At 48.8% G+C, this 27,166-nt stretch overlaps 1 protein-coding gene and 1 long non-coding RNA gene across 3 annotated transcripts in view; both read left to right on the top strand.

The window, feature by feature from the left end:
* The window catches only part of LOC132222946 (uncharacterized), a 36,060-nt gene extending 25,417 nt beyond the window's left edge, over positions 1 to 10,643 (top strand). Inside the window, exons 9-11 of the long non-coding RNA XR_009450339.1 lie at positions 200 to 409; positions 9,463 to 9,607; positions 9,823 to 10,643. This is a non-coding gene — a long non-coding RNA (uncharacterized LOC132222946). The remainder of the gene's footprint in view (positions 1 to 199; positions 410 to 9,462; positions 9,608 to 9,822) is intronic.
* Positions 10,644 to 10,649: 6 nt separating this feature from the next.
* FAM174B (family with sequence similarity 174 member B) lies at positions 10,650 to 26,941 on the top strand. Of its 2 annotated transcripts, none has more exons than XM_059678316.1 (3): positions 10,650 to 11,251; positions 20,081 to 20,257; positions 21,770 to 21,788. In XM_059678316.1, the coding sequence occupies exons 1-3, from the start codon at positions 10,935 to 10,937 to the stop codon at positions 21,771 to 21,773; spliced, it is 498 nt and encodes a 165-aa protein (XP_059534299.1). In that variant the 5' UTR covers positions 10,650 to 10,934; the 3' UTR covers positions 21,774 to 21,788. The 2 variants fall into 2 exon arrangements, with proteins under 2 accessions (XP_059534299.1, XP_059534300.1); XM_059678317.1 differs by lacking the exon at positions 21,770 to 21,788 and adding an exon at positions 25,869 to 26,941 and having other exon boundaries at positions 10,673 to 11,251; positions 20,081 to 20,212.
* The last annotated feature ends 225 nt before the right edge of the window (positions 26,942 to 27,166 follow it).

Below are 27,166 nucleotides of genomic sequence, written 5' to 3' on the forward strand. Positions count from 1 at the left end.
CATCGAGGTAAGAGAGACACATCAATTGGTTGCCTCCCACACGCGCCCACTCCTGTAACCTAGGTGCATGCCGTTGACCAGAATGGAAGCCGGACCCTTCAGTCCACAGGCGGATGCTCTATCCACTGGGCTAAACTGGCCAGGGCCGGCTGGGCTCTTTTATATTCAGATGATGACATGTCCTTCCCTCTGCTCACAGTTGACCTTCACTTTGACCTGTTGGAGCCAGGCTGCAGCCAGGAATACTGCTAATTGACTGCTTTTCAATCCAACGGCTCATATGAGATGGACCAAGAGCACTTAGCTGTTATAAACCAGCGTTGAATTTGGCTTCTTTTCACCTCCAGCCACCGAGTAGCTGTCAGGCGCCACTGACTTCAAGTCTATTGCTGAGCCTCACATTTATTGGGTGAGTCATTGGCAACCTCTGAATGTTTCCCAGTGAGCCAGTCGCCCAGAACGGGGTTTTGAATGAAAAGTTCATGTATTGCTTGGAAAGATCATGGCAGTTGTGGCTATAGAGGCAGAGAGGGGGCAGTGGTAGCGGTTGGCCTCTGCCCGGGGCGGTAATGGTGGGGCATGAAATGGAACTCTTTCCAGCTGGGTGGGAGAGCAAAGCTCCGAACATAAATATTTCACTTTGATGCTCATCTAAGGTCAAGCTGCAAGAAGCTCTCTTAATTGTGGGGTGAGCTAGCAGGTGGTATGCTTTTTATTGTTGACATGTTCAATTTATTTTTATTATTATTTTTTAAAATACATTTTTATTGATTTCAGAGAGGAAGGGAGAGGTAGAGAGAGAGAAACATAAATGATGAGAGAGAATCATTGATTGTCTCTTGCATGCCCCCTCCTGGGGCTTGAGCCCGCATCCCGGGCATGTGCTCTTGACCAGAATCGAACCCGGGACCTTTCAGTCCACAGGCCAATGCTCTATCCACTGAGTCAAACTGGCTAGGGCGATATGTTCAATGTAGAAGAAGGGGTGGAACAAACTCACAATGCCACCTTGAAGAGTGTGGGCTGGCGGCAGATCCAAGCCCTCCAGAAATCAGCCTTGCAATGTACGCTGTTGGCCCCGTTGCTTTAGGGCTCTGTGCTAAGGTAGTAAAAAGTTCCCCCAGAATTCAGAAATTTCACTCAGTAGAGATTCATTTGTTAAGAATTGCCCTCTCTGCATAGCCTCTGCTGAGGAGACAGGAGGCTAAAGTGATCAGTTCTTAGGATCTTGAAGTGAATTAACTTATCAGATCACTTTTATTTCTTTTTTTTAATAAAAAATTTCTTTATTGATTTCAGAGAGGAAGGGAGAGGGAGAGAGAGATAGAAACATCAATGAGAGAGAATCATTGATTGGCTGCCTCCTATACAACACCTACTGGGGATGGAGCCCACAACCCGGGCATGTGCCCTGAATAGGAGTTGAACCATGGCCTCCTGGTTCATAGGTTGATGCTCAGCCACTGAGCCACATGCTCAGACTCCTCAGTCCCTAACACCCTGAGCTGCTGAACCTGTGTCAGCTATCCAGCTATCTCCCACCTCCGAATACTTGACATGAGAAAAATGAAACCTTATGTGTTATTTGCAGTTGAAAATAATTTGTATCTTCATGTCGTTCCTCTTACAATTTATGGCTAAAAAACTGTTTCCAACTGTGCTAAGACAGGGCCCACAAACTACATCTATTTCTGTCATGAATTGAACTCTAGTGGCTATTCGCTGGCCACTTGGAGTGTTTTGCTTCTACTGCCTTGTGCCCTGGGAGGACTCCGTTTCCCGCTGTGGTCCCTCTATTTGGACTACTTCAAAAATCTGTGTATGTGCACTGCCTTTATGTCATGAAACACAAACCTGGGCATTCACATCTTACAGCAGGTCTCTTACAAAGGTATGACCAGATAATGTACCCTAGTCATATTTCAGATGGCCAGCAAACATGAACAAAATAATCCTGCAGAACTCCTGGATCTCCAGGGAGATGTCTGTGGAGCCCAGTTTGAGAAACACTGGCTGGAAAATCAAACCATCTGTCCCTTTAGGGAAGACACAGCTGAGCAGCCTCTTTTTCATTTCTTCAGATCCCTGAGAGAATATCCGGCTATGAGGAGTCTGAAGGGAAGGGAGCAGCAGGGGCCTGTGTGAGGGCTTTAGGAAGGATGGTACCAACCGGGAATGGTTGGCGTTTTCCAGAAGACGGAGGGAGGGAGGGGGACAAAGGGAATTGATGTTGACAATAGCTAAGTTAGGGGTGTTTGGAAAGACCCAGTGCAGCAATTAAGAGCTGAAGGGCAGCTAGCCCAGTGCCCTGAGGCAGAGGTTCTCACCCCCAGTTGCCTATTAGAATCACCAGGGGAGCCGTTTAAGGAGCTGATGCAGGACCCATCCCTGGAGGTTTGAATTAATGGGTTGGGGATTGGGTATCAGTCTTCCTAAAAGTTCCCTTGGGGATTCTAATGTGTAGCCACTGTTTTAGGAAAGCTTTCTTTATGGTGTAAGGCAGTGGTTCTCAACCTTCTGGCCCTTTAAATACAGTTCCCCATGTTGTGACTCAACCATAAAATTATTTTCGTGGCTACTTCATAACTGTAATGTTGCTACTGTTACAAATCGAAATGTAAATATCTGATATGCAGGATGGGCTTAGGCGACCCCTGTGAAAGGATGGTAGGACTGCCAAAGGGGTCTCGACCCACAGGTTGAGAACCGCTGGTAAGGCCACCTGTATTAATTTATTTCATGGGGGAAATAAATTATTTATAAATGTTAGGTGCTAATACTATTTGATATTATTAAAGAGTTAGCACAGTGCATCCTTACTGAATGCACTGTGCCAACTCTTTAATAATAACAAATAGTATTAGCATCTAACATTTATTGAAAGCTTATTATATGCCGGGTGTTATGTTAACTACTTTACACTCATTTAATTTTCACATTTAATTTTCTCTATGAAGTGGATATTATTATCTCCATTTTACAAATGAGTAAATAGAGGCTCTGTGAAGCCAAGAAATTTGCCTGAAGTCATTCAGGGACAAACAAATAAATATGTAAATGAAAGTAATAAGTTGCCCAAGGTCATGCAGGAAGGGGAACAGGATTTGAACCGTGACCTTTAGCTCTTTTGCTGCCCCAATTAATTGCTCTCTCAACGAACACATTTAGCAAATGTTTTTGACAATGTACCATATATGTCCCTGACATTAGGTTAGATTTTGGGAATGTGAACATGAACAAGGCAAAATTTCTCCTCTCCCGTCTGGTCAGAAAGACAGTTAATTCCAGAACAATGTGAGCAATGCCATTGCATGACCACACGCCCCTGGTGCCCGGGACTCTGGTTTTAGCAGTCCAAGTCGTCCCTCATTCTGGGCAGCTTTCAGTTCTAGGCGACATACAAAGTTGAGGGGATTTTGTTAAGTGATGAGAGACCAGAATGGGAAGTATTCAGTAGAGGGTTGAAGGTTCAGGGGAAAGTGGAGGCGATTGATGGGACAGAGCCTTAGAGGAGACAGAGGAGCTGATCAGAGTATGGTGCAGGGGATGGTCTTGAACGGGAGGAACATCCCTGAGACGGAAGAGGAGCAAGGAAAGAGGAAGAGGACTCGGGAGGGGTGTGGAGATGGAAGGGTCTGGAGTGGGGCTAGGAGGCAGCCACAGCGGCGGGAAGGTTTGGAACTCACACTGGGGCAGGAGAGAAGGTGCCACCTGGGGCCATCCCCCAACTTCTTCCTGTGTCTCCATCCTGTGCCTGGGCCCAGCCACGTGTGGCTCAGCGCTTGAGCGTCAACCCAGGAACCAAGAGGTCACCAGTTGTGGGCTCGATCCCTGTCCGGGGGCATATGGGAGGCAGCCATTCGATTATTCCCTCTCATCATGGATGTTTCTCTCTTTCTCCCTCTCCCTTCCTCTCTGAAATCAATAAAAAAATATCTTTTTAAAAAAGACAAAAAGCTCTGCCTAGGAATTCAAACAGGAATTTGTGCAAATGCAAAACCTAACGCAGGCCTTCTCTGAGAGGCTGGTGACACCCACTGTGGGAATCACAGCGGGACAGGCATGGAGAGGGTGCCTCTGGACATGGGGTGGCTCCTCTGGGAATCCAGGTCCCGATGGAAACACTCAGAACGGCAGCTGGTGTGTTCTCATCAGGCAGGCTGGAGTCGGCCTCGCAGTGGCTCTTCAGTTTACAGACACCATGGGAGGGTGAGCTGCCCCCATCCTCCCCCTCAGCCTTGCCAGAGAAAGAAGTCTGTACCCCCTTTAGTTCTGCCCAGCTGGTCTTTGCCTCTCAAAATCTTCATTTTGAGAAGCAAAAGAATGAACGTGACTTTGATGTGTATTAGACAAAAAGGAGCTCAGCAGATGGGCCACCCTTCGCTCAGAGGTTGGGGCCCCCCTCCCATGATGCACTTGGGGACTTTGTGTCCTAGTAAAAGCCCGTAAAACGTGCTCTGTGGGTGGCACCCTTCGCTGCAGTGTGATTGGCCGGGAGGGTTCCATCAGCCACTATTTTGTCATCCCTTGTTGGCGGGCTCTCCTAGGGGACACTTGAGAAACTTTGATAGAAATATTTCTCTTTGGCAACAGCCCGCTGTTTCCATGGTTGGACAATGCTAACCAGATGTGAAGTAGGCCAGCAAAGGAGAGGCCTGCCCCGGGGAGAGAAGGCCTGTCACACACTCACATCCAACCCTGGACAAGTCAGATAACCTCATGGGGCCTCTTTTTTTCCTAATTGTTGATCTGGAACAAAAATCTGAGCCCCAGTTACCTTCCGGTGTTGGGAGAATGAGGGTTAAAGAACTTGGCAAAATTTTTAGTTCTTTTGGTGATCAATTGTCAAGTCCTTTGGAGGATATATTTCAGAAATGAATGAAGTAATAAACAAAGCAGCACTTAAAGGTAATGATGTTGCCCTGGCTGGTTTGGCTCAGTGGATAGAGCATAGGCCTGAGGACTGGAGGGTCCCGGGTTCGATTCCAGTCAAGGGCACATGCTTGGGTTGTGGGCTGGATCCCCAGTAAGGGGGCGTGCAGGAGGCAGCCAATCAATGATTCTCTCTCATCATTGATGTTTCTATCTCTATCTCCCACTCCCTTCCTCTCTAAATCAATAAAAAAATGTAATGATGTTATTTTTGCACAGGTCGAATAAACTATTGTTTGCCATTCTTACAGATCCACTAATGTAAATAGTTTTCCCATCTCATATTGGCAGAACATTTTTAACCTAATTTTTCGAAAAGGTAATAAACTCACATGGCTCAGTATTCCAAATAAAGCCCGGCTGGTGTGGCTCAGTGGTCGAGTGTCGACCCATGAACCAAGAGGTCCCAGGTTTGATTGCCAGGCAGGCTACATGCCGGGGCTGCGAGCTTGATCCCCAGTAGGGGGCGTGCAGGAGGTAGCTGATCAATGTTTCTCTCTCAAAAATTAATAACAAAATATTTTTTTAATTCCAAATATGTGAAAGGGTATAGTCATTATCTTGTGCCCCTGCCCCATCCCAGAGTCCCTCCCCATGGGTATGATGACTAATGGGTCCTGGTTTTCCTGGGACTTTCTGGTTTAGCACTGAACTTCCCATGTCTTGGGAAGAACCATAGTCCCTAGCAGACTGGTTGGTTCCCCTGTATTATATGGAACCAAAATTATGAATTTGCTGTGCACCTTTTGCAGATAAACTGACAAGAGCAATCAGACTATCTTAAACATCATCACAGGTGATGAAATGAAGATTTCAAAAAAAATAGCACATGATATTGGGGGGACTGGGGACCCATAACAACACCGAGGCCCAAATCTTATGGTTTAACAATTGTTTTTAAGCCCTCGCAGCTCTGGAATTGCTGTCTTCCTGTCAAAGAAATCTCGCTGTCAGGCGTGGGGAAGAGTCACAGAAACGTCAACAGTGTGGCCCTATTTCCCCCAGCGTGGCTGATCAGGCTCCAGGATCCCTTTGTTTATAATTTATTTTTGTAGAGTTAAATAAACATTTGTGTACCGGGGGCTTGGACTTTGTAAATACGGGTATTTGCCAAGTGATCTTGTCGAGTTCCCTGTGTGATTGTAACTGATTTGGGAAAGCCCAGTTTCAGAGAAAGCATAACACGGTCCTTTATCAAGTGTGAACTGAGAACAACACTGGGAGGCCCTTTCCAGGCTAAAAATAGACCTAGAACTCGGTGTATTTTAGCTCTGGGACGTTCACAAATTGCCTGGCAAACCAGCACGTTATTATTTTATGAATCAGCACCAGCCTTCCTTTTAAATGTTCTAGCTTCAGGCTATTTCACTTCTGTGCAGAGAAAGATGAATTATTTATAAAAATGGGCATGAATATCATATGATAATACCCTCATTTCTAGCGGGGAATAACATGAGCTGTGGCTGGTACTCTGTCAGGTCCCCAGGAGAGCTGATGGGAGCAAGCTGAGGATAGGGCTGCATCCTTTGGAAGGGGCTGATGCTAAGATGCAGGATGTTGTCCTCAGAGGATGCTCAAGTCTCCCCTCTCACTCACGTTCTCTGACTCTCTTATCTTCCCTCCTTCCTTCCCTCTTTCATCCTCTCTCCCTCTTCCCCTCCCTCTCTCATCACTGAGCCACACCGGCTTGGCTAAAGTAGTCATTTTTAAAAATATATATTTTATTGATTTTTTACAGAGAGGAAGGGAGAGGGAGAGAGAGCAAGAAACATCGATGAGAGAGAAACATCGATCAGCTGCCTCCTGCACACTCCCTACTGGGGATGTGCCCGCGTAACCAAGGTACATGCCCTTGACCGGAATCGAACCTCGGACCCTTCAGTCCACAGGCCGACACTCTATCCACTGAGCCAAACCGGTTAGGGCTAAAGTAGTCATTTCTTAAACATTGGTTGCAATGTGAAATCTGGAACCATACCAGTGAACTTTTGTACTCTGTTCCATCTAAATCCATTGATTTTTCCTGCATTTTGAATGGGTCTTTTACCCATATAAGATTTTGTGACATTGTGTGTGCATTGGCCATTTGGGGACATTGGTGTGCTGATTTATGTAGCTCTTCCAAATCCATCATACACTATCCAAACCCTACACTTTTTAGTATCGCCACCAAGCTCATCAGAAAGCATCTGAATTGACAAGTTGTCTAAAAATTCAAAATTTCACTTGCAGGTTTGCATTATCATCACTGGCTACAATACTGTTAGTTGTTATCTTTGAAGCGACAGGCTCACCTTGTTTATTTTTGAGAAAATGCCTGCCAAAGGCCAGGTCTGAAGTTTAAAACTTCAGATTAAACACGGTGTTCCTGAAAAACGTGGGAAGTTCAGTTTTCCCATGTGCTTTTTCTTGAGACAACCATCATGCTTCAGTATGCAGCAGAAGTGATTTATTCATACTTACCATCTCATCACATAAATTATTAACATGATCTGTTCTCAAGGGTCAAGATTTAAATAATTTCATGGCTAGATCAATGGCATTCTGAAGTAAAACTGGCTTTCTTTTTTTCTCTAGTGCATGGTTGTGAAGAATCCAATCGCTATGAGTATAGCTTATCTTGATTTATGCTAGGGTACCATCAAGTTTTATCACCATTTTGCACCATTAGTGCAAATGTTAAATCAGTGAAAATGCCAAATAACATCTTAGTGTTATTACGGAACTAGTTTTGAGTTAGCAGGCTTCTGGGAAGTGGCTCAGGCACTCCAGGAGTCTACAGGCCACATTTTTAGAACTGGCAGTTGATTTTAGGAGCAGCCCAGCATGCTTCCAATAAACTCCCTTTTTCTGAAATCAGCCAGAGTTTCATTGCCTGTCATCATTGTTCCGTGTTTAAAAAGGTCATGTTTATGTTGGTTGAATCAAAATGTCTAAGGACTCTAATTTAAGGGCATTTTGTAAGTAAGTCCTTTGTTGTGATGATTTGCCGATTGAATGAACTATTCTATTTTTATTTTTTTTAAATACTCATCCAAGGATATTTTCCCATTGATTTTTAGAGAGAGTGGAAGGGAGAGGGAGAGACACAGAGAGAGAAACATGGATGGGAGAGAGAGACATCAATTGGTTGCCTCCTTCATGGGCTCAGACTAGAGGTGGGGATCAGGCCTACAACTGAGGTATGTGCTCTATATCAGAATCGAACCCGCAACCCTTCAGTCTGAGGGCTGATGCTCTATCCACTGAGCCAAACCGGCTAGGGTGAAGGATTCTAAAATTTCACTTTTCTAAAAATATCCAATCTTTATGCTTTCTGTATTCGTGGTGGTAAGTCATTGTTACATAGTCAAACAAATCTATGCTGCTCCTTGAATTGTGGCAAAAGAAGGGTTAGAGTACTAAGTCATATTTTCTCTGTTCTTATGGCTGCTTCCAATGACCTTTCTGAGCTAAGTGTGACTCTCCTCACTTTAGACATCAAAAAAACACAACTTGCATTTGGTGGTTAAGTCCCTGGCCAAGGCCACTCAGTCAGTGGTCAAACCTCTCTCTCATCTTGACTGAGAGGCTCTCAAACCCAGTACCTCTTTGCTCTACCACATACGAATCTCTGATAAGGACAAAAACATGAACCCGTGATGCGAGGTTTATGCCAGTGCTGCAAAATCATGGACGTCTGAGATGGTTCATTAGGAATTTATTTTGTAAATTATATCGTGATGACATGATAAAGCTGGCTCTGTAACCAAAGCAACATTTTTGACATGCCAGGAAGTCGTATTTTCGAGTTGGAAGAGACTTGAATCATGTGACTTGTCCAAATTTCTCACCACCAGAGCATGCTCAAATAAGCAATGTGCATCTTATTTTATTTTTTTGTTTGTTTGTTTTTAAATATATTTTATTGATTTTAGAGAGGAAGGGAGAGGGAGAGAGAGAAACATCAATGATGAGAGAGAATCATTGATTGGCTGCCTCTTGCATGCCCCCTACTGGGGATTGAGCCCGCAACCCAGGCATGTGCCCTTGGCCGGAATCGAACCTGGGACCCTTCAGTCGGAGGCTGACGCTCTATCCATTGAGCCAAACCAGCTAGGGCTGCAATGTGCATTTTAGGTAGCACTTCCTGGGTGATGACTTCTGATAACCTGATTATTGTTCATTTCATGAAAGAAAAACTATAGTGGTCACCACCTACTTAGATGCTGGCAGAATCCCCTCTTCCTGATATTCACAGCTTTGGGATATCCCTCCCCTTGAGTGTGGACAAGATCTGTGACTTGTCTCTAACCAAGACAATATACAGGGTGTCCCCAAAAATGTATACACACTTGGAATAATTATTAACTCCAATGGATTAAATCTGAAAAGAAAGAAACACCAATTGAGCTATCAGCTGTTAAAGTGTGTATACATTTTTGGGGGCACACCCTGTATATATCAAAGATGTTGGGATGTCATGTCTGTGATTGGGTTTCATAAGATAATGACGTCTTTCTTGCTAGCAGACTCTCTTTTGCCTTATAGATTTGCCTTTTTTGATGCGGCAAGCTGCCATGTCAGAAAAACCCACATGGTAAGGACCTGTGGCCAGCAGCCTATGGACAGCTGAGTCTGGCCATCAGCCACTAATTGGGCGTGCAAGCAGGCCCTTCTCCATTCGAGTATTCAGGTGAGACCTCAGCCCCAGCTGGCAACTTGCTTGCATCCTTGTGAGAGTCCCTGAAGCAGAGGGCCCAGCTAAGCTGTGATCAGGTTCCTGGCCCACACCACCTGTGAGATAATGTATGCGTGCTGTTTTAAGCTGTGAAGTTTTGGGGTAATTTGTTAGGCAGTTATAGCTGACCAATACACTCTACGATCTTTATTATCTGCCTCTTTCTTTAGCAGGTCCAGGAGCGAGCTGTTTAAGGTCAGTGAGTCCTTGTCACGTGTGTTTATCTGCTTACCCATTCCACCACTGGAGTGTCCCATCAGAATCCATCCTTGGGGTGAAAGGTGGAACCTGCGGCCCACAGTGTACAAAGTGCTCCAGGAAAGCACTCTGTGGGCCTCACACTAGAACAGCGGTTCTCAACCTGGGGGTCGAACGACCCTTTCACAGGGGTCGCCTAAGACCATCGGAAAAACACATATATAATTACATATTGTTTTTGTGATGAATCACTATGCTTTCATTATGTTCAATTTGTAACAATGAAATTGGGGGTCACCACAACATGAGGAACTGTATTAAAGGGTCGCGGCATCAGGAAGGTTGAGAACCACTGCACTAGAACCTTCACTTACCATTTAGCTTGCACATCAGTCAGCCAAGCAGTTACTCCCTGGGGTCTGGAACTTCAGCCTGAGCGGGGGACTAGTCATGCCCCAGCCGCTGTCCACAGCGAAGTTACGGATGCCGAAACGCACATCCCAGCCCGGCTCATAAGCAGAGGTGCAAAATGTCTGAAGCCATGAGTTAAAAAACTTTTGCCAGAAAGGGGGGGAAATGGGGAGATACTGAAATGTCTGCAATGCATTGGGCGTCGCGCACCCCACTTCACTGCAGGCCTCAGAGTTCCAGTGGGGGCTTACCTCCAGGTCGCATAGTCCTGGATTCTTAGTCTGGCTCAATCTGGGTCCTACATCAACTATTAAATGAGAACAAGAGAAATACTTGTCTCCTAAAGGGGTTGTCGGATGAAATGTTAGCCCGGCCCTTCTTCTTCCAGGGATTCTAGGTTCTCAGCGTGACCGGGGCCGCGCGTGAGCGAGCGGAGCGCAGCCCGCACCCCGGCTGGTGGCCTGCCCCGCCCACGTGGGGCCGCGGCCGGTCGAATGACTCCGTGCAACGTGTTGGCGGCGGCGGCGGCGGCGGCGGCGGCGCGGGCTCTTCCGGGCGCCGCAGTTTCCTGCCAAACACCGCGCAGCCGCCTCGGCAGCGGGAGTCTCGGTTGCAGGCCTGGCGCGGGTGCGGGACCGGGCTCAGCTGCGCGCCCTGCCCGCCCGCCGGCACCATGCGCGCCGCGCCGCTGCTGCCGCTGCTGCTCGTGCTCCTGGCCGCGCCCGCTGCCCGCGCGATCCGTGCCCAGGTGGTCGCGGAGCCGCAGCCCCAGCCCCCGGCGCCCGGCTCCCGGCCAGTGAACACCACCCGGACCGGGTCGGGGGCGGCGGCGGTGACGGGCGGCGGCGGCAGCTCCAACAGCAGCGGCGACGCCCTGGTGACGCGCATCTCCAGCCTGCTCCGCGACCTGCCCACCCTGAAGGCGGCCGTGATCGTGGCGTGCGCCTTCACCGCCTTCCTCATCGCCTGCCTGCTGCTGCGCGTCTTCAGGTGGGTCCCGGCGCCCCTCTCCTTCCCCCGCGGCTCCACCTGCACCGCCTACCGGCCGTGACCGTGATCGCGTCCGCGCCACCTGCGCGCACAGATGCTCTGAATGCCGCTCGGCTCCCCCTAGGCGCCCGGTGTGCGCCTCCCACCCCGCTCCCTATGCCTCGCAGGTTTGCCTGGTAACATTTTAGGAAATTTCTCCACTTTTAACTATATACATATAAAATAAATATTGATTCCCTTGAACTCTCTGTGAATGCTTAGCACCAACAACAGCGCTCCGATTTTTGATAACCTTACAAGGGATTTATGTTTATACCCGTTTCACAGATGAGGGTAAATTTTCCCGCCAGGCACGGTGGCTTAGCCAAGTAAACTCCGGGGTGGAGGTAGAATTTGTATCCAGGTCCGTCTGACTTCAGTCTTCCGTCCTTTCCTTCCTCTGAGACTCCCTAGCCCCAACCTGCCTTTTTTCTTTTTTTCCCTCGTGTTACTAAAGGAAGCAGTATCGGGCATATGGGGGTGTCTGCAGGAGGCCTGTTGGGGGTGTGCTTTGCGCCCCAAGGATGCTTGGTGACTCCTGGTGGCCTCAGTACTTCCTGTTAGTGGGGGACACGGACAACTCTGCTCTGCTCCTACCTGACCGAGTTGGTTTAAGCTCCATGGGTATAAGGGATCCTGGAGAGGCTTTTGTAGGTTGCTCAAGTTCAAGGAGAACGTATCTGGGAAGTTGGGAAGGATGTCCAGGTGCCTGGAGTAGGGCGATGGAGAAGGCGACAGTGGAGGCAAGGGGCATATTTCCCCCAGTGCCTGGGAAACCCTGTCTTTGAAGGAAAGGAACCGAATGTGTCCGGTTACTGGGCGGGCTGCCGGGTCCTGTGGGTGTGTATGTGTGTGTATCATTACTCACGGCCATTCCCTCCCCTTCCAAGTGTACACAGTGTGCTGGGGTGTTTGATCAGCTGTTGGAGGTTTGAGGCCAGGGGCTTGTTCTCCCGGTGGGAGCATTTTCAGCGGCAGAAACAGAAACCAGACCAGGAGAGGGAGTTATCTATAGGTTTGCAGTTATGATGTGTTTCCTGGTGAGTCTGTAGGATGAAATGGCAGTGGACCTAAGATAATGGAGAGGGGGAACTATGGCACCCCGGCCACCCCACCATCCTGTGCCCTGGCTTTGGCCGCGTTCCTCACTGTGCTAGTCCCCTCATGTGGGAATTGAATTGCCCCTCTCTGGACCCCGGCCTTCCCTCTGCCCATTCCTCTGCTGACAAACCCCCCTGCAGCCGTTACCTGGGCATTGCATCCCGGGGCCCTTAACAAACTGAAGCCAGCGCACCTTGCGGCCATCAGCCTCCCGAGCCTTCTCTCTGTCTCTTGCTCCTTTCCCTACACTCCACGGTGCTGGCTTGTGCGTTATCCACTCCGGGGCTGGCCATTCCTGCTTCACACCTGCAGAGACTGCCCGCAGCCACCAAGGCCTGGCCCCGTGCTTCTTCCCAGTGTTCCTGGGTATCCACGTGAGGCCCTGGCTTCCTTTTCTGGCCTCCCCCAGCCCTAGCCTTCATGCAGCCTCCATACAACCCTTCTCCTGCTGTGCTGGGTGGCTGGGTGTAGTGTCCAGTCCCGTACTTAGAGACAGCCCAGTGTCTCCATAGCCCTCCTGGCCTGGCATCCAGTGACGCTCCATTAGCCTGATTCTCTGGTTGGTCAGGTGGAGTCAACGTTGATGCCTAGAGCAACTCTGAGCCTGGGGGTTTGAAACGTTTAGCAGAAAATAGGCCGCTGAGCCCAGAAGGCGGTGGACTTTTTAAGCAGGCATTTGAACTATTTTGTCAGTCTGCTCCTTATTATCCAGGAGGGGGAGAGGAAAGCAAGCAGCGTGCGGCCAGATGTGAGGGCCCCGAGCGGGAGTTTGGGAGGGAGAGCAGCCCTCAGGCCTGGCCGGGATGGGTCCTCATTGGCTTGGGTGCGGAGTGTTGGGAGAAGGTTCTGGCTTCACAGAGAAGCCAGGGATGGACACGATCTGCCTCCTCTTCCCAAGAAGGCGGTCTTGGGGTGAGCTACCAGGTGGACAGGATGGAGACGGGAACTGGTTTCTGATGGAGTCAGCAACTCATGGCATTTGCAGCTGGGAAGGGCCTGGGTGCTGCACAGTCCCCATGGGCTACTTGGCAGAGAGAAAGTTGTATCTCAGGGTAGGGAGTGAGTCGTCTGTGTGATTCTAGAACACTCTACACGTCTGTGGCTAAGAGTGCTGTGCCCCATCACACTGCTCAATAGTCTGCACTGAGACCTTCCCCCTTTGGTCCGCTGTAGGCTCAGTCCACAGGTTCCCAAAGGCCTGCGCACTGGCTGGGCATCCCTCTCACCTGCCCCCCCTGCCCAGCTTCTTAGCAGGCAGTTGCCTATCCTGGCCATTGTGCCCCGTCACCCTGAGGCTAGCTCACCTGAGCCCACAGCCCTTCCACCCACGGAAACTTCTCCACCTGCCAGCCCTCTGCCCGCCCTGAGTCCCTACTTTGTCTCTGAACCACAGCCCTTGTCTTCTGCCACCAGCCTTGTCCCTGCTCCCGCCATCGCCCCTCTGCTTAGCACGTGGGCAAGCTGGCTCTTCACGACCAGGGCCTTGCCCCCCTCCTGAGTCCCTGTCTTGGTTCTGCCCGCGGTTCCGCCCTTCTGGACTTCTACGGGTTCTCCAGAGGTGGCCTGTGGCCTCAGGCCTGCGTGTTCTGCCCACTCTGACCCTCTGTCTGGAGTCCCCTTCACCACCAAGACCACATTGCCAGCTCCTTGCTGTTCGCCCTCCTGCGGCGCCTCCTGTGAGAAGCCACCCCTGCCAGGGCCCACCAGTGCTCCCAGAGCACACTGGAGTTTGTTTGTTTTTTTAAAATACATTTTTATTGATTTCAGAGAGGAAGGGAGAGGGAGAGAGGGAGAGAGAGAAACATCAATGATGAGAAAGAATCATGGATCAGCTGCCTCCTGCACACCCCCCACTGGCGATTGAGCCTGCAACCCGGGCATGTGCCCTTGAGCAGAATAGAACCTGGGACCTTTTACTCCACAGGCCGACACTCTATCCACCGAGCGCCAAACCAGCTAGGGCTGCACACTGGAGTTTTGAATTTCCCACGTGAGTCAAGAGTGTCGCTAACATGTCTCTTTGCCACAGGAGGCTGAGGGCTCCCGAGAGCAGGGCTGGGCCTTCATCATTTGTCTCTCTAACCCCTACTGTGGTTCCAGGCACAAGCTGCCATCTAATAAAGATATTTTTAGCAAATGAATGTTGAACTTCTAAGTAGTTTACACTTGCTGATGATTCTCAAAATGTCCTCTCTAACTAGATGCATGGCTGATGCCGGAAACGGGTGAGGTAGGAATTGGTTTGAATGGTGGCCCTTCCTTTCCTTAACGATGTAGGTAAGGGGGGAAGGGTGCAGTGTTTTTGTTTATAAAGTGGCAGTCCTGGCCTATTTTCTGTTTTCCCTGAAGGAGTCACTTCGCCAGACAACAGAAAAAATGTGGATCCAAGGAAACTGTTAAAATTAGAAGCAAAGAATGTGTATTGCAGTGGGAAAAAAAATCTTTAGCCAAGCAATCCCATTCCTAAGGCACACACATTTTTCACTGTGATACAGAGTCTTTGCTTCTAAATGTATTATTAGGAGAGGACGCAAGGATGCACGGGCAATGGAATTCAGAGCAGTTGTGTTTGATGGCAAAAGGTTTAAATAGATCTAAGTTTGCAACAGTTGGGCATTGGTTAAAGGAATTACAGTAATCCTTACACTGGAATACTATATGGCTGTTAAAAATGATGGTGTTACTATAATACTATATATTGTTAAATGGAACAGGTTATAAACCACATGTTTAGTATGAGCTCATTTAAAAAAATAAATTATTTATGTGAATGTGCCCCAAAAATCTATGTACGTGTATGTATTCTACACGTGAATGTATAGACTGTTTATGACATCTTTATCATTCATGATACATTTCTACATTGTCTGAATTTCCTTAAAGTGGACATCTATTCGTTATTTCTCCCCCTGTCTGTACACTCAGCTCCCTGCTGCATCCTTGGACGTGTCCCCCTGAGGACCTGTATAAGAGCATCGGGGTGTACACCTATGAGTGGGATTTCCAGGTCGGGGGGTACACATACTTGATACGCTTGAGTCTATACTATTTTACCCTCCCATCTGCAATGCCTGTGGGTGGGGCCTCAGGTTCTCCCATCATGTTCAACACATTAGTATTATCAAACTTGCTAAGGTTTTCCAACAAAATGAGTGTGATTTGGTATCTCGTTGCTTTGTTTTGCGTTTTCTGTTGAGGTTCAATAGCCGTCTCATCTCTCCCCATACTTATTACTCCATCTGCGGAATCATTTATACCTTCTTAATGTATTTTAATCATTAAGGAAAATTACTTTAAGATGAGACAAAATTGGAAGGAGGGACAGCAGTTTGAAGGCAGAGTGCCCTCTGGCCAGAGTACGTGTGTGTGTGTGTGTGTGTACGTGTGTGTGTGTGTGTGTGTGTGTTTTGTACGTGCAGTTCTGCCCAGTTCACAGTGAAGCCATTCCCCCCACCCCTCATGTTGTTCCTTGACATGCTTCTGAGAGCTGGAAGGGAAGCAACTAAGAGGCTGTGTCTAGTAAGTGGAAAACTTCCATCCCCCATTTTGTTGTTGTTGTTGTTAATCCTCACCTGAAGATGTTTTTTTCCAATGATTTTCAGAGAGCGAGTGGAAAGGAGAGAGGGAGGGGGAGGAGGGGAAGAGAGACAGAGGAGAGAGAGAGAAACATTGATGTGAGAGAGACACATCAATTGATTGCCTCCTGTACGATCCCCTACTCGGGCCAGGGATCAAACCTGCAACCCAGGTACGTGCCATTGACCAGGAATCGAACCCAAGACCCTTCAGTGCATGGGCCAGCGTTCTAACTACTGAGCAACACTGGCCAGGGCTGATCCCTCTGTTTTTTTTTTTATGTCAGAGCATCTGCTGGGGCAGCATGGATTCAGGAACAGCACTTACGCCAGTGGCCGCTGTTCTCAGTACCTTTGGCGTCTTAGGTCTGACTTTACCCTTTGAGATCTGCGGGGATGGAACTCGACTTTCCGGTGTCTTACAAAGACAGTGGAGACAAGTCAGAAACCACCACCTGAAACCACAACTTTCCTTTCCTCCTGGGAAACCTTTCCCCGCCTTGGCGAGCCTCCCAGCTCTCCTGCTCCCGCCACGTTTCTCCCAGATCTCTGTTGGCTCCATGCCCAGCCACCTCTTATTTCAAAAGCTCTGTAAAATCTCTGATCCGAAAGGACGGTTTGTTTTGGTGCTTCCTGGCGAATGGAGAGGAACACAAATTCTCGCTGATCTGACATTGCCCAGCTGTCGCGCAGGCGTCGGCGGCAAAGATGCACGCCACCGTGTCCTGCAGATGTTGGAAGCGCGGAAACCTAGTCGTTTCACTCAGCCAGGTCTTTGGAAAGGAACGAAAACTTTCTTACTTAGCCTGGAATCCCCAAACTTTCCCCAAGTTGTCTGTGTACTGACATTTGTAATAAGAATAAGAGTTAATATATGCATATATGCATAGCCCCTGGGCACAGACAGTAGTGCGGTGAAGGCCTGGGGTGGAGCAGGTGGGGGGTGGAGAGAGTCAATGGGGGAAGAAAAAGGGACAGCTGTAATACTTTCAACAGTGAAGATAAGTTAAAACAAAATAAGAAAGGTCAAGAGAAAATATAAAAGCTTAATACTGTTAGGATTTGGGGAAAGTTGCCATTCTGAAGTGTTTTTTCGTTATTGCGCATTAGCATATTGGTATTATTTTAATAAATTGGAGCGTTGGGCAGAGCCATGGTTGGAAGACTCAGTCCCTTTCTGTGACTTTGAGAAGGACTGTGGAGTTTGTTTGACATCAGGAGACCATTTCTTTTTTAAGGAGCTCATTTTTGATGATTTGACTAAGATTTGAATTGGGGGAAAAGCGAGCTAGGCAGCTGGACATCTGGGCTTGAGGTGGACAGTTTGGGAGCTCCTTTCGAGAAGTAACCATCCCTGAAGTGGGGGTAGTGGTGGCAAGAACTGACCTGTGCCAGGGACAAGTAGATGCCGAACGGATCCCTTATGCCGTGTGCCCCGCAGCACGGTGACACCACAGTTTCCAGGCTGTGTTGGGGCCCCGGGGTCCACCCAAGAGTCTCCTGGTCATCTTGCCGCTGCCCCTAGAGGCTGCCTTCCTGGCTCCAAGCCTGGCTTTCCTCCGCTGGCACCGCACATAGAACCAAGTGGGCCAGCCCTTGGTAAACACACTTGAGAGCTGGAGGAACAGGTCTCGGGGCATTGCTGTTGTCACATCTCATGGGGCTCCTCAGACAGGTCAAACCCGGGGTGACCATTTCACCTTAGAAGAACCAGAGGTGGTCCGGCTTCAGGCACTGAGAGAGGGAAAGAGAAACCAGCGTGGGGAGCAGATAGAGGCGGCCGTGTAATGGAGGAAAGCCCTACAGTGCCTTGTAACTGAGCTTTGTGTGGCTGCCTGGCCCGTGTTGCGTGATCCCACTGGACACACTGTGTGTTGTGTGCTAGACGCAGGTGCTGGGGTCAATCAACGAGGTAGCACTTTATTAATCCCGAGGGGACAGACAGTGCCCACGAGGGGAGGGAAGCACTGAGGTTGTATTATTAGCGGCAGGGACCTTGGCTGACCTTGTGAACCACCCCATCTCTCCGGCCTCCTGGTTTTAGCTGAATTATCCAGTGTCACTCACGCTTGGCACGTGTGACCAGTACACCGTGGCCAGGGAACGGGGTCAGAGGCTGCAAGCTGATGGCCCACAGATAAGTGTTTATGGTTCTGTTCTGATCTGCACGGTGATTTTAACCAGGCAGCTGAGAACACTTAGACATTGGGAGTCTCCTGCTTTTCCTGACGAGTGGAAATATCTGGAAACGCTGGGGCTCTGCCCCACGTGACAGCCAGGTGCGGCGGCTGGGCTTGTGAGCACCACCCTTTGTGTCTCTTGGCCCCCGAGACAGAGAGTTGGCTGCCAGATGGCCCACGTCACCGTGTTTGTTCTAATGTTTATGCCACGCCAGGCCCGCTTCACTGGTTTCTGTGCTTCTGGGGCTCTGGGGTTTGTGGGGGTCATTTTGCTTGACCGGGTGCTGGTGTTGGAGCAGAGGGGCCCCAGCAGGACAGGGGGGAGGGGTGGTGACGCTGGTGACACTGCGGGGGGCACCTGGAAGGTCGCAGACACCTGTGTTCAGGGAGCCGTGGCCGGAGCCCTGTTGGATAGAGGTCGGGGTGAGTGACTTGCTCAGAGGAACCGAGACAAAGGAATTGCAGAGCCAAGATCTGAACCCCAATCCCTAGACGTGCCGTCTGTGGATCTGACCACCATACCCCCAAGTTGAACTTTCAGTCACAGCCCTGATGGGCTTGTTTAGTTTTGTTTCTCCCTGGGTGGGGGGGGGGGGGGTGAACGAGGAAAGAAGGCCTCTCTCCAGTTGGTCAGCGCTCCCTCCGCCTCTGTCTGTGTGGGGTGCCTGCCAGCCTCCCTGGGAACCTGCCGCTGACCAGCTGTTGAATGGGCCTTTGAGTAAACAACCCCCCTGGCTTTAGGATTGCATTTCAGAGTAAAAGAATGTTGAACCTCTCCCCTGAGTTGTTAGAAATGTGTGCTTTGGCTCCAGTGGAGGGACCCTTGGTCTCTTCTAGAACGTCGCTGGTCCGGCCTGCTCCCGTGAAGGCAGCGAGGACACTTACTGAAAACCGCCAGTCGCCATCACTTTGTTGAGACCTTGTTCTAGGGAAGAAGAATTGTGGCAAGGGGGCCATATTGACTCTACTTGCAAAGGGAGGGGCACAGAGAAGGCAAGGCATTGGGAGAGTCCAGATAGTGACTGAGAAATAAATGCAAAGGCCATCAGCACTGATAACAGCAGCAGTGTTCCCAGTGGCATCGTGGGCGCTCAGCCATTCCCCGATAAACGCTGCCTCCCTCACGCAGAGAGCCTGACGCTGGAGAACGCGGGGCTTGTCTCCGCACTTCCCCTCTGGCCCGCAGTGGTCCTCTGTGATTTCAGAGGTAAAAGCTTAGTGCTGTAACCCAGCAGCCTCGTAAATCCTCCTGATGGAGACAGTACTGACTCATTTTTACAAGTCCTGGCCGCCAGGAGAGGCGGCAGCACTTGTATTTGCTGGTTATATTTACTAACAGTCGTTTTGCTAAGAGGCTCCTGTGTGTAGGCCTGTTACATGTATCATCTCACTTCATCCCTCCTCGCCTGTGAGGGACAATTATTCTTATCACATTTTATTTATGAGGCTTAGGGAGATGAACTCACTTGCCCATGCCCACACAGGTAGGAAGTGGCCAGGCTCTGACCCAGATCCCACCTGATGGCCCCCAGGGCAGTGCTCTTAATGCCAGCTTGGGCCCCCTGTGCTTGGAGCAGTGACCGTCCAATGCCACAGGGCCGGGCAGGGGACGAGGGGGGAGGGGACAGGGTGCATCATGCCCATGCAAGTGCAGAGCTGGATCCTGCCCTCTGAACATTTTGGTCTTTTGTGCATCATGGATTTTCTATTATTTCTCTTGGTTCCTGGGTTTTCCAGTGCTCAGGGCAGCTTTAATCATCTCTGTTTTGTGGGTGAGAACCACAAAGGTTACTGAGGTCAGGAACGTGTCCGAGGTCCCATGGCTGAAAGCGCAGGAGCCCGTGTATTCCCCAGGCCCTGGAACCCAGGCTGGGGACAGTGCGTGGTTTGCCACGGGGGATGGTGGGGTCCTCAGGATTGTGCCTCTCTTCCAGGTCCGGAAAGAGGTTGAAGAAGACCCGCAAGTATGACATCATCACCACCCCGGCTGAGCGCGTGGAAATGGCCCCGCTGAATGAAGAGGATGATGAGGATGAAGACTCTACAGTATTTGACATCAAATACAGGTGCGGGTGGGGACAGCAGCTGCCCTGGGCTCCCGGGCTTGGGCGGTGAGAGGGTTCACCTTTGAACACCCGCAAGGCCAGGCGTGGGTCCTTGTTCTCTGTTCAAGCGTTCGACCGTGGGATGTGCTGCTTATGGGGGGAGCTGCTCTGATCCCTACACAGCACCCAGAAAGCCAGCAGGGAATACTTACAGATAAAGGGTTATTATTCCTCACTTTCCCCAAACGTGAACACTGAAACGTCAGCTCTACAGAAGGAGAGGGAGGACGGCATTTCAGACAAGAAGTTGGCCATGTGCTTGCTGCGAGGGACTTGGTTTGAGCAGCCCCATCTGCAGTCACCGTGAACACAAATGGAAGTTTCTCAGCCTCTTAAATGGATTCCCGAGAGCATGGGGTGGGCATGGGGGCTACTCCTTGGGGGGACTTCACCGATGAGCTCCCGAGCCCGGTGCACTTCCTCAAGGCAGCCTGCAGGAAGGTCGGAGGGACGTGGCGACTTCAGGAGTACAGTGTGGGTTTCGGATCCTTTGGAGATAGACTTCAGCTATGGAGGATTCTCAGAGTGGGAGCTGGGTGAATGTAGTTTAGAGATGACGGCTCAGGGGTCTAGAGAGGGGATGTTGCTTGCTCTAGGTCTCAGTTATCAATGGCAAAGGTGAGACACAAATCCAGACTGAACCCAATCCTGAGCTTTCCCCCTCGCCCCCAGGGCTTTCCAGAGGAACAAGAAACAATAATCTTATATCTATATATAAAGAGATTTATTATGGAGGCCCAAGAACCAGGAGAGCCCACGGTGTAAGTTCCTGTCCCAAGGCAGGAGAAGACCAATCTCCCACCTCAAAAACCGTCAAGTAGAGAGAGCAAAGTCTCCTTATTCAGCCTTTTGCTCTATTCGGGCCTCCAACGGATTAGGTGAGGCCTCCCCACAGCGGGGAGGGCAATCTGCCTTACTCAGGCTGTGGATGTAATTGTTCCTCTCATCCAGAACACCCTCCGAGGCTTGCCCGGAATAACCTGTGAGCAGATATCTGGGCACCGTGTGACCAGTCAACACATGAAATTGACCATCACACACAGCTTTCCCACCTGGCAGGGAAGTCTCCCACACCCCCCTGACCTCACCTTGGCGCTACTTAGCCTTGGCTCTTCTGATTCAGCAAAACAACGTTTGGGATTTTGATTAGAGCTGTATGGACTCTATTGATCAGTTTAAGGAAAATCAGCCCTTTTATATTGACTTTTCCAGTTCATGAACATGAAATGACTTTCCATCTTTTTTTAGATATTTTCAAAAATGTCTTTCAGTAATTTCAAAAATTTATCCATAAATGTATTATAAATTTTTATTCAGTATTCTCAGGTATTTTATATTTTGAGACATATCTGCTTTACAAATACTATTTTCTTGTACTCTATGCCTAAAAAAATGACTGTTACCATATTTACATACTTTACTTATATTGGAAATAGTTTGTCAATGAATCCCACCGAGGAGACACAAGCAAAACACAGATTGGTTATAGATAGCAGAGGAAGGGGAACAAATCATTAGTTAGAATTTACAGTTTTGGTGAAGAGCAGCACCCTTTGAGAAGAATAAGTAATAGTCATACTACAAAATAATATACACATAAGAAAGTTAGTGATGGTACTGATTTTATTGCTAAGCCATTTTATCTGCCTCACATTCAATGCACAGAAATAACACATAATGTGAAGAAAACTGTGTCCTCCTCATTAGTCACAATGAAAAGGGTCTGCTGCACCCACAGGCCAGTGGTTATGGTACAGTAAGAGCACTTGATGGTTTAAGTGGACCAACGTGCTGTTTTGATTCTGAGCCACTGAATAAAATAATTTCATCCATATTTGGTGACCAGAATCACTTTGTGGGCTCTGTGATACACTGAGCCATTTTTGTGGTAGTTTCAGATCTCACTAAGTAAGAAAAAATTCCTCAACAAAGAAATACAGTAATCAGTCTGTTCAGAAATTCTATATGCAGGCTCTTTCTTGAGTGTAAGGTAGAAAAGGGGGCCTTTCTTGAGTACATTGATACAAGTAGTGTTGTCGTCTAAAGGCTGGTAGTCTGGCCTGGCCGGTGTGGCTCAGTGGTTGAGCATTGATCCATGAACCAGGAGGTCATGGTTAGATTCCAGTCAGGGCACACGCTCAGGTTGTGGGCTCAATCCCCTGTAGGACACATGTAGGAGACAGCTGATCAGTGATTCTCTCCATCATTGATGTTTCTCTCCTTCTCCTCTCTCTGAAATAAATAAAAACTGCCACTCTATTTGGTTACCTTTGCCGGGAATAGCCTGATACATTCTTTGTGCAAAGATTTTAAAAAAAATTATTGATGTTCAGTTCTTTGAACAATTATAGGACTATCTAGTCTGTATTTTTTCTTGGGTCAGTTCTGATGGGTTGTATTTTGTTCTTTCATGTAAGTTTTCAAATGTTGTTCACAACATTTTTTTTTAAAAAATAGGTTTTTTTATTGGTTTTTAGAGAGTGAGAGGAAGGAGAGGGAGGGAGAGAGAGAGAGAAACATCCATATGCTGTCTCCTGCACATCCCTTACTAGGAATTGAGCCCACAACCCTGGCATGTGCCCTGACTGGGAATGGAGCCAGGGATCTCTTGGTGTGTGGGTTGAAGCTCAACTACTGAGCCACACCGGCCGGGCACACAACATTTTCTTATTCTCATCTTTTTAATCTTTGTAACATGTGTGGTCATGGTCCCTTTTTATCCTTAACATTGATTACAGTTGCCTTTTCTCCTTTTTCTTGATCCAGCTTGCTGGAAGTTTAATTTTATTCGTCCATACAAAGAACAAACTTCAGCTTGTTTGATCCTCTCTATTATATTGCCATTTTCAATTGCTTTCTGCTTCTCTTCCTTAAGCTTTCTTTGGGTGTGTTCTGTTCTTTCCCCCTAACTTCTATTGAATATTTAGTCGTTCATTTTCAGCCTGTCTTTCCTGGAATGTTTATTCTGTAACTTTATCTACTTCAGCTGCCTCCCACAGGCTTTCCTTATCACGGCTGGGCACTGGCCTGCCTCCCTGTGTGTTGGGAAGACCTGGACTTCGAGTAGTTCGCATTAGAAGTTTGTGCTGTTCATGGTTGAAGTAACATCAAGATGTCAGTGAACTTGAAGTGAATCACTTAGACACGAGACCGCTCTAGTGCTCAGGCTCAAAGACAACTGATCATTTAGAGAGACTGCTTAGAGGCCTTCCTTATCAGAGGTGTATCCTTATTCCAGATAAGAAAAAGGGGAAATAAAATGAGCTGTAATCTCACTGCTTCGCAACAACCACTAGAGTGTGTGTGAGTACACACGTGGAATTTCCTTTTGTACAGAAATAGGACCATGTCATACATGCTGTTTTGGAACATCTTTCACCTGAACAGCAGGCACATCACGAACAACTTTTCAGGTCAATATGTTTGAAAAGAACACGAATTTCAGGGGCAATTTTATGTTCAGTTTAGTGATTTTGAGAACTTCCTTGTCTACACGTGATCATCTGTTCACAGCTCTGTCTTTTTCTCTGGGAAATAGTACATTTAAAACGGATGTGGCTGGATTGTAACCCTGGGTGATTTCATGAGTGAGTGCGAAGAGGAAAGTCCTGTTTTTGGTGCCAGGGCAGTCAGGCAGTACCTGGCTCTTACTGTTATACATGTGTAGTCCTGATACTATCTTGCGACTTAGCTCCTCAGGCAGGAAATGGAGGAAAGGCAGGCAGGCGAGCCTGCAGCAGCCTTCTTGTTAGGCTCCCATCCCTGGATGTTATAATCCATCAGATAAGACCTCCAAAGTACAGGGCCGGAAGTGCTGGTGGTGGTGGGGGAACTTGTAGAAATGAGATTCCAACTCTGTACTTAAAAAGGCTAATTAGGCCCAGTTGGTGTGGCTCAGTGGTTGAGCATTCACCTATGAACCAGGAGGTCACGGTTTGATTCCCGGTCAGGGCACATGCCCAGGTTGCAGGCTTGATCCCCAGTAGGGGGCGTGCAGGAGACAGCCGATCCATGATTCTCTCTCATCAGTGAGGTTTCTATCTCTCTCTCCTCCCTTCCTTTCTAAAATCAATAAAAATATATTTTTAAAAAAGGCCATTTAAAAAGGGGAAGCGGTGGCAATGCAGAGTACAGAGAGAACCCGGAGGTTTTGAAATGGCTCCGTATTTCAAAAGATGACCGAATCCTGGTTGCATGTGTTTTGAGCTTGGTTGGCCTCGCATGCAGTTGTGGCTGATGTTTTGGGTCTGTCTGCATCCCTGCTTTATTACAGGAGACTTTTTTGACACCCTCTGGGCGTCCCCTAAGGCAAGGCACATGCTGTTCTTCCGCTTGTCTGGTAGGTGGCATCGGCAGTGTGACAAATGCTGCCCAAAGGTATGGTGCCTGGAGAACACGCTGCTCCTGCCAGCCCTGCCTTCCCCCAGGAGGGAGGCCCCTGCTCCTTTGCTCCTTAGGTTTGGAAAAAATGTGCCTGTGGGGTGCAGGTATGTGTTCTAAAATTGCCTGCCTCCCACCTCTTGTGGATAGAGCTGCCTGTGGGAGTTTAATTAGAAACTGATAAGATTTCCGTTGCCTCACTGGAGGCCATGCCTGGCATCTTGTCTTTGGAACAAAGGGCATTTGGTGGCTGTTGGCAGCAAGGGGACCCTGGAGACTAGGCTGGGAGTAGGAGAAAACAGACTTGACTTGCTTATTTCTTGACTGAGGCCCGGGGTTCAGTTGCAAAGCTCACTCAGGGCAGGGACTGCTTGAGAGGTTGGGCTCGAAGGCCCTTGTGCCCACCTCATTTTCTGAGGATGGGAGCGAAACTCTTCAGAGCATTAGTATGTGGACTGCAGAGGCGATGGATATCGTGGGCTCCTGGGGCCTGGAGGAGTCGGAGGGTACACGGTGACCTGCAGGCTCCCCGCAGATGCTGGGCATCCGACCTGGGCCTGCAATAGCATCAGGGGCATCCCCAAACCAGCTGGAATAAAGCTCTGCCAGCCCTGCTCCTTGCAGAATGCTGAGCGCGTGTGTCAAAAGTGGGCATCTCACGGGGCGATTTTGTTTGAAAAGCAATATTGGCACTTGGGGGCAGTTCTCAGCTATGGTATCACACATCTTAAAAAACTAATTAAGCTTCATGTCTGTAAGGAGCGAGCCTATGCGAACAGGATGTCTGTGTGGCAATGAAATTTATTACTAAGTGAGTCTGACTTATTCAGTTCTTGCCTACATACACGTGCAGTTTATAGTGCTGCCTAAGAATCTTTTATTTGGAGAGAGAGAGAGAGAGAGAGAGAGAGAGAGAGAGAGAGAGAGAGAAGCATTTCTATCTTTTGCTGAGCTCTGGCATAAACAGCTATAGAAGTACTAGGAAGGAGGGATCCAAAGAGAAAAGAGGTGGTGGCCTAGCGGGTCCGTGTGGGGAACTAAGAAAGGATCCCAAGCTGGGATCTGAGGGAAGGGGAGGGCTTACTTGGAGGAATGGAGTTCGCCATCCAGACAGCAGCACGTTCAAAGGTCCTGTGGTTGGGGAGTGTGACTACAGGATGGAGACTGTTTAGAGAGGAGCCAGAATGGGTCTGGGGCTCTGCAGGAAGGCACTGACTCACTCTTCCTCTTCTTTTAGGTAAAACCGGTTTCCCAGCGTGCTGGCATCCTGTGGAAAGTTGGTCAGCTGCACCTGGGCGGGAAGGATCTGGAAGCCGTCTTGTCCGAGGTGTTGAAACCAAAACAAACATTATTTATGAAACTGGCACATTTGTGTGCGTCGAACGTCTGCTCAGAACGTCACCACAGGAGACTCGCCTCTCCCTTCCTCTGGACACCACTTCAAAATGTTGCCCTTTATGCCTCCTCAAGGGGCTTCTGCCTTGCCGAGGGGCACAGGGTAGAAACGTGTTGACTTAAAAAATATTAACCTGAAAGCAACTGTTGACAAAAGTAAAAGAGATCAGAAGTTATGAAGAACCTCAAGAAGAATATCTATCTGTGCAGTGAGGCGTTCTGATGTTCTGCTCTCCTGGATCTGTGCCGTGCGAGGTGTCTAACCCTGTGGACTTTTGGGTTTGGTCAGGTTCTGGCCTCATGTTGGGAATGGCTGTGTTCAGAGTGAGAGTCCTTGGAGCTGGTCAGCCCATAGCAGAAGTATATACATGTTTGTGGCTCCTTTTCCTTTTCTTCTTTTGTTTAAAGGGTTCAGCAGAACTGGGCATGGCTAGTTCATAAAGGATTTTGAATATCAGGGAAAAAATATATGTATGTGTGTACCTCTAAAGTAATTTCTTCTTGTCTGAAGGAAAAAGAATGCACTAGGCAGCCTTTGGTTAGTAACATCCTGTGTGTGTCTCTGTGCCCTGTCATAGTTCTTACATTGTCGGTCTTAGACATCTAATTGCCAAATATCACTGTGGTCATTTGAATGCATGGTGGTTTGGTTGGTGGAAAAAGCACACTGTCCAGGCTGGACTAGAAACCTGCTGACTCGGGGGGTACCACAGCTGTGGGTCAGGGGTTCGGGTGGCTTCTGGAAGCAGGGACTTGGGTTGGCTTCTCAGGTTGATCGGGGTTCCTGTTTCACTGTTCCCTGGGGGGATGCTCCTGCTAAAGCCGACTGGCAGTGCCTTTGGGGCCCTGGGACTGTCTTCTCCCCGGAAAGGTGTTTTGTACTTAAAAAAAAAAGCCCTTTTCTGGCTTCCTGCAGGGTTTGTGTATGGGTCTGTTAATTGTCTGCACCACTGCCTTGGATGAAAACTCCAGCCTTTCCCAGCTCAGCCCTTTCTCAGATTCTTCAGTTGCCAGAACCGAAGCCCTGGTGGGGGGGTGGGGGGAGGGGGGGGTGGGGGGAGGGGGTCGGGGGTGACCCTGGGCGAGACCACTATGGGAAGAGCACGTGCTGTATGGAATGCACCGTGCCTGCTCCTCCCT

This window comes from Myotis daubentonii, chromosome 21 (assembly GCF_963259705.1).
Source record: "Myotis daubentonii chromosome 21, mMyoDau2.1, whole genome shotgun sequence".
Taxonomy (NCBI): Eukaryota; Metazoa; Chordata; class Mammalia; order Chiroptera; family Vespertilionidae; genus Myotis; species Myotis daubentonii.

Excerpts from the sequence above, each read along its gene's own strand:
- FAM174B (XM_059678316.1), top strand. The coding sequence starts at position 10,935 with ATGCGCGCCGCGCCGCTGCTGCCGCTGCTGCTCGTGCTCCTGGCCGCG. Across the intron at positions 11,252-20,080 it reads CTGCTGCTGCGCGTCTTCAG|GTCCGGAAAGAGGTTGAAGA; the intron begins GTGGGTCCCGGC and ends CCTCTCTTCCAG.